Source organism: Gymnoscopelus braueri, assembly GCF_963280865.1.
Source record: "Gymnoscopelus braueri genome assembly, chromosome: 1".
Classification (NCBI taxonomy): domain Eukaryota; kingdom Metazoa; phylum Chordata; class Actinopteri; order Myctophiformes; family Myctophidae; genus Gymnoscopelus; species Gymnoscopelus braueri.
In genome coordinates, this window is record NC_137603.1 from 64452347 (window position 1) to 64463591 (window position 11245).

The 11245-nt window shown below is 40.2% G+C and overlaps 2 protein-coding genes and 1 long non-coding RNA gene across 3 annotated transcripts; all 3 read right to left on the bottom strand.

Annotated features, from left to right (window-relative positions):
• Positions 1-345: 345 nt before the first annotated feature.
• On the bottom strand, positions 346-1298 carry LOC308083688 (uncharacterized protein). Its single transcript, XM_080426002.1, has 3 exons — positions 1199-1298; positions 781-1054; positions 346-575 (listed from the first exon to the last, which is right to left on the bottom strand). Exons 1-3 carry the CDS (start codon positions 1261-1263, stop codon positions 375-377), a joined length of 540 nt encoding a protein of 179 aa, XP_080282128.1. The 5' UTR covers positions 1264-1298; the 3' UTR covers positions 346-374.
• Positions 1299-7578: 6280 nt separating this feature from the next.
• Positions 7579-8872, bottom strand: LOC308081988 (uncharacterized protein; the record flags this gene model as incomplete). Its single annotated transcript, XM_080423598.1, has 4 exons — positions 7579-7723; positions 7930-8027; positions 8343-8481; positions 8775-8872. The coding sequence occupies 4 exons, from the start codon at positions 8870-8872 to the stop codon at positions 7579-7581; spliced, it is 480 nt and encodes a 159-aa protein (XP_080279724.1).
• Positions 8873-10304: 1432 nt separating this feature from the next.
• On the bottom strand, positions 10305-10910 carry LOC308086760. Its single transcript, XR_013933270.1, has 3 exons — positions 10784-10910; positions 10584-10659; positions 10305-10471 (listed from the first exon to the last, which is right to left on the bottom strand). It is a non-coding gene; the product is annotated as an uncharacterized lncRNA (long non-coding RNA).
• Positions 10911-11245: the final 335 nt, after the last annotated feature.

The window sequence follows — 11245 nt, forward strand, 5'->3', positions numbered from 1 at the left end:
CCTATAGCAATCGAGGATATACAGTCGGCTATAGTGTTTGTTCAATGACAGGGGCCTCCCTGTCTCTCCAGCTCTTAAGTAAATAGAATGGTCTAATCCAGTATCCCATAATCAGTAAATTGTACACAACACTTCCAAAAACATACACTGCCCAAACCACAATAAAAAAGCCTCAGTACTAAGCCTATAGGCTACTGCATAAAAACAACAAATACAGTTCAGTGTCAAACAGTGTACTCAGCTAAAGTACATGTGTTACTGCGACCTTTCTTGTGCCTAGAACTAAACTTGACATGCCTAACCAAAATATTTCCATACAGGCCAGAGTAATGGGGAGAGGGGGCACTGCCAGCCAGTATATAGGCCTCTTGATTTTAAAGTCTGAGAGCTATTCCAAGAGCACACAAGTAGATGTCCCGACCAAAGGATGAGGACTCAGTGTTGGGGTTCACGTGGTGCTGTAGTGCAGCAAGTCTTTCGGCTGACAGGGGGCATTGGATGTCTGGTACAATAACTCCATGCTCAGAGTTGTCACTTTGTTCTTCCCGAGATGGTTGCTCCTCAGCTTGCTGGATCTGGAATGACCAATACAAGCATCCATACATCAGACACTGATTACTGGCAAGTCAAATGAGCTTCAACACACCCATACTGAACATCAGATCAGATCAGATCTTCATGCCATGTTTTTTTTATATTAAGATGCAGTGTTTTCATTTAAGGGTTTCTTTCCCCATCTGACCATTTTTGCAGGTTAGTCTTGTATGACCTAATACATACCTCTGCTATGTCTGGCTCTGACACAGGTGCTTGCAGCATCCCAATCATCCACAGCTGATTCGGCGTCAGATTTCCCTCTGTACGCAAGGGGTGATTATCCCAGCTCTCCGTGAAATGCTGCAAATCCGATCGCAGTCGTGGTATAAAGACATAGCCCACACAGAAGAGGTGGACAGCATTGGACAGGTCAATAAAGCCCTCTTCCTCTAAACTGTGGAGCACGTTGTAGTATTCGCATGTTACACTCCAAACATCTCTCCATAGGCGCTCCACTCTAAAAACAAGGGAGGGGATACAGATGAGACTAGACCATGTAGTGTGAAGTCTTTCAAAACACTACTAAAAAAACATCAAGATAGATAGATGACTCAAAAGGTTATACATTCTAATATTTTAGAAGAAAAACAACATGTACAACCTCTGGTTATGGACGCTTTTCCCAGCAATAAAGCTGCCACGACCGGTTCCTCGCACAGTGAACATGCATCTAGCAATGTCTAAATTTTCAACACCATGATCCCCTCGTACTCTGAAAGAGAAAGACAATGTGCAAAATTATATATTTTACTGTGTTGGAAGCAATCACCATTATCACTTATTTTTCTTTATGGCACTAAAATCCATTTATAAATGCACAAAATCACTAGATGCTTTTGTGTCTGTCTGCACCTGTGTACCACACAGATCTCAAGACCCGTCTGACCGATTGACTTGAAACTTGGCATGCGTATCAGTGAGGTCACAAGTGCGTTGTGATGAGCCGAGTGGGAAAGTCGGTCGAATATAGATAAATCTGCAAATCCCAATATGGTGTCATAATCTGACATCAGAGTGACCTGGACTGTTACTGTAAATTAGTGAAGGTAGTAAACATCTCTCATATTTAACTGAGATATTACCTTGGCAAAATGGGAGCTGCACCAGATCAACTGATTTACTATTAGCTCCTAGGGTTCATTCTGAGTTGGGAAAATCTTTTTCTTTTAATGCCCCCGACTCCTGGAATGCCCTTTTACGAACTTTTCAATGCCATCTTTTGCCCAGTTACATCTTTGATTATGCTCCACTATGTATCTGTTTGTAACTGTTTTTAAACAATGTTGCCTTCCTGTCTGTTGTTGTTTATATTGTTGCGTCTACGTCACTGTTAATGAAATAAAGGTTTGAAATGAAGGAAAGCCCCAAAACATAATTAAATTGAAGCAGAGTAAAACATACACTACCAGCCACCCCATCGCTTGGCAACATGGATTAAAGGGGTAGTTCACCCCCAAAATAACTTTTTTTCTATTGATTACTCACCCCATGGAGCCTTGAATTCATAGATATTTTTTAGTTTTTGTCGCATTCCTTCCTTTATTATTTGATTATAATAAATTTGTCCCCATTGATTCCGGTAGGAGACACAAATGCATTTGTGTCTCCTACCGGAATCAATGGGGACAAATTTATTATAATCAAATAATAAAGGAAGGAATGCGACAAAAACAAAAAGATATCCATGAATTCAAGGCTCCATGGGGTGAGTAATCAATAGAAAAAAAGTTATTTTGGGGGTGAACTACCCCTTTAAGATTAACATTTTGTATATGTACCTATAAAGAAAATGCAGCGTATCTGTGTGTCTGTGCCAGGCACGCACATTTGACCCTATATGCCCTGGAAGAGACATTTGCATGTGTAACCTTGGAAACGACAGGCAGGATGTGGAGCTTCACGTATCAGTCCAAGTCCCAATATCAACACCAATCGGCATGTCACATGCCCAGATGTGGAGATTCTCGTTTTTCACTTCATTTCTAAAATGTGTGTTGACATTGTCATCTTCTAAAAAATAGTTTAATACACTTGCCTTGATGGCCATCCATGTTTCTCAACTCCATCCATAAAGAATCCAAAAGCCGTCTCTGCTCTGTTATTCAAAGCTGTGTCCATGTAAAAGATCTGTAAAGAAATGGGACACTTGTAGTTCACATTTACAAGATTATAATGAATGAGAGATTGAAAATTAAACACACCTTCCTTGAAAAGCCATCAATTGCTCCGAAAATCACAATGTTGTACCTAACAAAAAGTAAATAGTTAGACAGCACTGATATTGCATTTGGGTGACATGAAAGTCAAAAGGCAGAAGTAGTCCAGTAGAGGAAATAGCACCTTATTAACTTGTGGTTTGTGTCGATGTGGACAAGAGACAAGGGAGCGGGAACAGAGTATGCCCGTCTAGCAATGCAAGACAGCTGGATCATCCTGGCAATTATTCCTGCACCATCCACACGCTGCAACGACATCTTTACTCTTCTCCATGTAATCCGATGCCCCATAGCTTGCAGAGATCCTTTCACTAGCCTGTAGCCAGCATGGGGCATTCTTGTCTTTATAGACCTAACTTTCTGATCTAGCACATCATCTGGTATGTCTGAATAGCATTTTCTGACAGAGAGGTTATGATGTTTCATCTGTCTGTAAAGAGTTGACCTTGAAATCCCATGGAGGTCAGCCAAAGAAGTCATTGGTAACCCAGTACTGAGTAGATTCAGGAGTGTTTGGATTTCTATGTTAAGCTTGGGTCGCCCTACACTTCCACTATATTCCATAACAGCTACATCATCAAATAGTGGAGGGTCATTACTCTGTGATAGATAAGTGCTGACAACTTCAGACAGCTGTTGTAGACTATCTACTATATACTCAGGAAAGTCAATATAAGCTGCCCCAGCTCGAACAAACTGCAACTCTTGAGAGCAAACAAAGTGTAGGTATTCAAAGTCAATGGGCTGTCTGTTAATCACTGAGGCAAGTCTATCCCTGACTCTCTGCAAGAGCTGCCGTCCCATGGGTTCCTGAAACAAGGTAAAATACAAAATTTAAATAAGTTAACATAAAAGTAACAAAGATAGTGTTTCACATACACAACATTTTAAGTGTGCACCTTCGAGATCATAAAAAATATATATAATATATCTATATTGTACACTGATCATACAGAGCACAGCATAAAGGTCACTCACTAACAATTGGCTATTGAAGGACAATACTGGAAAACAAGTTACTACTTACTCATTTACTTTCTGGGAAAAAACCTTACCTGGAACTGTAACCTGCCTGGTTGGTTCTGCATTCTGCCAGGAAGACAAGGGGAAGTATTGTTATTGAGTGGAAAAGGCCATAATACCCATTTTATCTCATTAGGCGGGTATGGTCAATATTATGTCATTATGTATTAATTAATGCAAGAGCATAGAAATAGAAGACATTGCTCTTGCATTAATAACAAAAACCAAACCAAACTTGCATACTGATTATGTCACTGGTATAGGCAGGTTTATGGACTCCTCTGTGACAGTGAGTAGTCATAAAAGGTGTAATCTTATAATGAACATGAGTGAGGACCAATTATATGAAGATAAGTTTAAAATGGGTGAAGTGATCCTTTCATTGATTGATTTAATATTGAAGTAAAAACTTGGCTTGGGCTTGTTTCTATTGTGGTCCTGTGTATTCAATTCATTGACACATTTAAAGACATACAATAATATAAATACATCAACACTGGTAGCAATAAAACATATATGAACAGTTGGTCATTTATGGTGTTAAGCTTAGACTTTAATAGGAGGGCCAGTTACAATTTGCATGTGGACAGGTGCTCTTTTATGGTCACACTTTTAATTGACTAAGTAGCCTAGTAGTAGTTGCAACAAAGGATGACAAAATAATGTCAGCACCACATCACAAATAGAGCATTATAATTTATTACGCTTAATTTATTAACTGGCTGTAAATTTAGGCCTACCTCACTGTAGAACGCCTGAGTGGCTAGCAGCAAAAATAATGTAGGCTATTTCCACCACGTTAATCAAAGTGAAGCAAATAAAACATAACATGCATGCTATTACTATATGGGAGTTAACAATACTTACACATAGATTTTCTGGCAGCCTCTCACGATCTGTTTGTGTTTGATACTTGTTTACTATTTTTGGTTGACTTCATCTTCTTCTTTCTTTTGTAATTTCGGCACACTAGCCGCCCGTCAGCCTAGTACTGCCTCCCATTGTTTGTGTTGGGTACTGCACATTTTAACTCAACTATAATTCCACAAAGCTCTGTGCCTCTGTAGCTCTGTCTGTCTGTCTGTCTGTCTGTCTGCCCAAAATCGGTTCTGCCCGGCTCTCCTCAGTGGCTGGAGCAATTGATCTGCATTTGCACACAGCCATTCAATTGATTGATTGATTGATTGAAATCTTTATTTAGAAGACAAAGGCTTGTTTCAAATGAGATCCCCACATACTCAAATCATGGAGATATATAATAAAAAGGGCAATCCACATTTTTGTTGCATAGCAGGAGAATGAGTTCAATTCCTTGTTTCTGCCAAATCTGGACATGATCAGTGGAGCTGCCTTTGGTGTTGTGATTGTGGACTTACATTTACGTTTATACTTTGACAGGTACATGGGTATCCCAATGTTGTGGTGTATCTTGTAGACCAGGCCCATTGCAAGTTGCCGTACTCTGTCCTCAACCCTGAGCCATCCAACCCTAGCAAAATGAGCAGGGGTTAGATGAGTTGTATGTTTACGGCCAAGAAGTAGCCTTACTAGTTTGTTTTGGGATGTCTGGAGCCTTGTTTTTAAGGCCTGAGTGGTGTTGTGGTAGCATGAGGGGCATGCATAGTCGAAATGACCTTGGATGAGGGCCCCTGTAAGAATCCTCAAGGTATTCTTACTGACTAGAGGAAATCCTATACAAAAAAAGTGTTATTTGGTTGACCTTTTGGATGACTCTCCTCGTGTCAGAGAGAAAATCCATCACAGCTTTCATAACATATTATAATTATGCATTCCCCACTGCACTTTGAAATTCCACAGGTGTGAGAAGATTGCAGGGAGACCCCAGCATCTAGCACTGTATCGAGAACAGGACATTCCTCTCCATTGTATATTTGGAGCACTCCATCACATGCTGCACAGTCCCTTCTTTCCCACATTTACACAGTACATCCTTATGTTTCCCAATGCGTGACAGTCCCAATGCTAGTCCATAGTGTCCAAATCTCAATCGTGTCACGGTCGGTCACCTGTTCTCTCCTGCTGTTCCCCTGATGTTCCTTCCACTGTTTTGTATGATGTATTAAACCTTCCTCTCTTTTCCCTCTTCCACTAATTCTGCCACCTCCTTTATTTCTCTGTGGTACTCAAGAGATGCCCAAGGCTATGTTCACATCCACCTCCTCGCCACATCAACATTGCCCTCCACACCCACATCAGCGGTATCCATAAAAACCCCACTCTACTTCCAGCCAGGTCTATTTTGGACAATGTCCCGACCTGGTTCCCCTGTTATGTTCACAGATGAGGTCCGGCCTGACCAGTGACCTCCCCCACACCTTCCTGCAGAGCCAACCACATGGGCAACTTTGTGGTGGGCTTTATCTAATAAACCCAATCGTATTCATAGGCTATTTAGTAGGCCTCCACAATGAAATGTCTCTTCACATAATTGTCACTGAGAATTGTAAAGTCTTAAATATATTTCATATGAACATTTTTTGTTTCAGTTGCAATTAGTTAAGGACTGTACATTTAAATGATACATTCATATTTTCAACTCCATATTTCAGTATGACAGTAAAGCCCTGCGCCATCCTCCTGTAATTAAGATAGCATGTTATATAGACAGATGCCAGGTTCATTTGTTGACCTGGAAATAGTTGTAGTTTCAATGTATAGCTTTTAGTTTACCCATGATACTAGATGACCATTTATGCATTTGATGAGTTTACTGTAAATCGCTCAGCATTAAGAGTCTGCTAAACCTAAAACTTTTCCTTCTTTGGCTGCAAAATAGGTTATGCAAATGCTGTAAAGCTGAATGAAGTCTGTTGCACGTTGATGTAGATGTGAGGCTCTCCAGCTTGTGCACCCTGGCTAAATCCTTGGACATGCCCTGGGACAAATATATTTCCATAGGCCTAATTTCAGCAGAAATATTGTATTCAGCTACAGTACATACAAGTGTTAACCAATTACTTCATATCCTAACAAATGCAAGTCTTAGTATCCATATTTCTTCACATTCAACCAACATTATACACAATGAGCATAAATGTTTATGCTAAAACTGACATAATATGCATCAGCTGCAGTCTTAATAAGTAAAACAACAGATAGGACAATTCAGTCAGTTTAGTGCCATTGTTTATTCAACACTTATCAAAGCATTCCATTTAGTTACGGCATACAGCGTTTGCAAGTCCATTAACAATAAGACATTTCTACAGTAGACAGACACTTGCTTTTAGTACAGCAGCCGTACTGTAAGTACAGTAAAACATTTTGATCTCAAAACATTTTGTCTCAAAAACAAGATGCACACTGTATGCTACCATAGAGTAATTTTATGTAAGTAAGCAGAGTTATGTGCCCCGAAACATTACTCTGCTTAAATAAGTTTAAAAATTAATCTAGACTAGAGATTATACAGTGAGAGGCTCTACTTTGTTGCCTTCGTTGGTCAGCAACTGTCAAGAGATTGATGTGCACTAGACTACCACCCATTTGATAGAGATAATTTGATCTCACATGACATGAAATGAAACGACTTCAGTGACACACGCCAACTGTAGGAAAATAAATAATATGTCCAGTAAATATTGGTTGAACAGTTACTCACGATCTGTATCAAACATAAACAGATCGTGAGAGGCTGCCAGTTAGTGCCCTTAAGAAATAGTGCAAAACATGTGCAATTTGATACAGATTTACAACTTGACAAGCACATGAACAGCATTCTTCAGTCAGCTTCCCCAACGACGAAGAGACTGCGACACTCCACTGGCTTTTTTTGTATGACCTTGATGAGGTCGTAAACCTCAAGGCCTTCCCGCAGCTGTTGCAGCATTGCTGTGCAGTGGATGGTGATGTGCAAGACAATAGCCCTAGAAGGAAAAGGATAACAGCAATGTCAAAACACAATGTATACTGTACAATTAGCTATAACACTCATGTGTAAAGACCACTTCAAAGCAGTACATTAACTTTATAGTCTTCAGTTCATAATTGAAAAATAAAATCTACCTGTACATATGCAATAAGCAATAGTATAATATTTCTCCAAGTGAAGACATCAAAATGAAAAACAAACCTTATGATGCTCTCTTTACGGTCCACGTCGACTCTACCAGTGTAGCCACAGTCTGCCATTCTTTCAGCGAGGGGAGACGGGTCAGATGCATCTTCAATCTGAAATTATTTACAAGCAACAAGGATTAAGCTCACAACTTTTGAGTTATGCGTACATACGTGCATACATATTCACCCATCTCACAGATTATCAATAATTTACAGTTAATTCCTGTTAAGCGACTTGCCTCTGCAAAACTAATTAAGTTAAAGCGAGAACCAAACTTATTGATGAATTGTCATTTAGTGAACCTACAGTCATATTAAGGTATGGCCTAAAACCACTGTTCAAAACTTGGGGTCAGATTACTTTCTATGCAACTAAAGAAGACATTTTACACATTAAGATGACCTGAAGCAGTTTACCAAACATACCTCTTTGATCAAGGGGTAATGCATAACATCAGTTTTGTCCACAAAGCCAGTGACGAGGTAATTGTAGCACCACTCCTGCAGGAACCGTGGTGCTGGTCCTCCTTGGGCAAGGCTCACTGCAAATATTTCACCTGCAGTTCTGGATGAAACACAAATAAAGACAGTTCACCTGCAGTTCTGGATGAAACACAAATAAAGACAGTTTTAAGTACTGATCTAACTGACAGCAACAAGAATTTATCAACTTTCACACACACACCGTTTACAAGATTTACAAATTGAAAGCTGCAAATAAAGCTCATAGTAGGCAGGATTCAAATCAGTTTCCCCTGCATGTGTACCAAACTGTAGTCATGGACCGCAGATATGCACAAACAGAGCCTATAGTTATGCTAACTTTCAAGTGGTTAAGAGCTAGAATGAAGAACATACTTGAACAGGTCATTGTTGGCGTCATTTGTAGAGTACTTGGGCATTTTGCCCTTCTCCCTTTCCCCTTCGAACAGCCGCTTCTCGATCGTAGCAATCATTGCTACAGGCAAAAACAGACAACAGCATTAGTTTAGCTAAACAGAAAAAACATGCAGTTATTCTATCCTAGGGGGGAAAAAGCATGTTGTTCCAGATGTTTTCCAAATGGCATAGCAATTAAAATAATTTATTTACACTTTCTACAACATAATGTACCCTAATGCCACATATGAATAAAACTCACTGGACAGGAACTCCTTTGGTGCTCCAGTATCGACCCCCTTTTCTCCCAGGAAGGACACTCTCAGTGGGTTCTGTGGTCCACCATTGTTCTTCCGGCGGTTCCACAGTTTCAGACCCCTCTCCACCATGCCATCTCTGGACACAAGAATGTTGAAGGTCTTGGTTTGGTCTATCTGTGCTGCCAAGAATAGAATGACGTCCTCCTCGCTGTTAAAAGTTTAAAAACATTCAAATGAATAGAATGCATGGCCCTTTCAAAAATAATTGAAATGTTACATTTGCTTACCATGTGCCAAATGCTTACCATGATATATGATCCAGATTGGAGCGAATGCTGTCATGGTCAAACTGTGAGAGATCTTCCCGATCGGAGCATGCCGGGTCAAGCTGGCAGAAGTCCTTCCCCATACTAATGTAAATAAAATACATTTACACTTGTCATGTAAATACATATACACAGATTACCATCTACTACCTCATATCTGACCTGTGACATAAAAACAATTACCTTTCACCGCAGAAGCTCTCATGTTCCATATTGTCTACAGGTAACCCTCTGGTACAACCCTCAGGACTTTGGACCCCATCCATCTAGATGCAGGCACATGGAAAACATTGACAATCAGAATTGTGAGGGGCACATTTAACAAACAAAAAAAAAGCTCTCACCCACTCACCTGAGCCCCAAAATAAGTGCATTTTAACATACATAAGCGCCAAGCAGATTAAGGTATAAACATCATTGAGGCATTTTGAATTGCAACTAAGACCTAAAACAACTTAATATGAATGTTATATTGCTCCATTTAAAATGGGAAAGTAGACAACCATCATCATTTGACCCACCTGCTGAAAGCAATTTTGACCTCTGGACTCTGGTTCTTCCTCTTCCAGCAACACCACATCTGCAGCCTGAGCAGAGGAGTAAAACATGCTAAGTTAGCAGAGGAGTAAAACATGACCCGGTAGATATGCTGAGGTTGGAGTTCATCAGAAAAGGACAATCTCGGGTTATGACCCGGTAGATATGCTAAGGTTGGAGTTCATCAGCAAAGGACAATCTCAAGTTACAACTGGAAGGTGAACTTTTTACAGCTTTGATCTCACATGCCTAAGAGGCAAAGTAGGAAACATTTTTACCTCGTTTTCTGAGCCTGATGAGTTTCCGCACTGATCAATGTGCAGTGCCAACATCTGTAGTGGCATTAAGGTCATGCAACGTTTGCATGCCACTTTTGGCATCAGTGCGAAGTCTGGAGCATCTGCTGGCAGCGGAGTTAGGTCCAGCTCATCTTGGAGGGGCACTATGTAGAGAGTTTGTTTTCCTCCACCTCCGGAGGCACTTCTGACGGCAGAACCAGAGTATCCCCTTGCGTCCAACACGACTCGTGACATTTTCCTCCTCCCATTTCCACCTTTGAAAAGCATGTAGCACAACTGAAATGATGCAGTATATAGTGCATTATTTTGTATCTATTGGATGAATTACTTTGTTGGAATAAGTCTAGTGACAACTTAAAAGTGCACCTGATGCTTTGTACAGAAGCCATCTGTCCTGAAGGTTGTTCATCTTTGGAAATGCTGTCCTTAATAAACTGGATAACTGATAAGGGAAAAGAAAAACTTCAACTACTTGTATTTAGACAGTATAGCTTTGTTGCCACACAATCAATAATACTCTTGATACACTTGGGAACAAAATATGCATTTCAAATTAAACATTGCACCTCTGAATGACTGAAGTCGTGTGTAATGGCCAATGTCCTCTTTCCCATGCCTGCCTGCATGAGCTCCAGCTCATCACGGGGTGAAGGTGTAGTGTCATGTTTGGAGGCCATTAACAGGAAGTTCACCTGGAATGGCTTCCACGACTTCTTTGACCTCTTTTCTGGAACGTGGCAAGGGGGACCCTTGTTTTTGGCAAGGCCTTTTAGAAAGGTTCCAGGGAAGGCACTATAAGAATTACAATTTTAAAACAATGTTAAACATATTTTTATTAAGCGAAACAGTTGGGGGAAAAAGAATAAATAACTTGGGCAAATTAAGTCATTTTCCTTAAGGACCCCTGGTCCCCACACTGATAAACACTGCTGTTAATATTAATAAAGCCATTAAATGCAATTCATAGCAAGTGCCTTGAATCACAATGCATATGTACAACAACATTGTGTAATACTACAAACAATTAG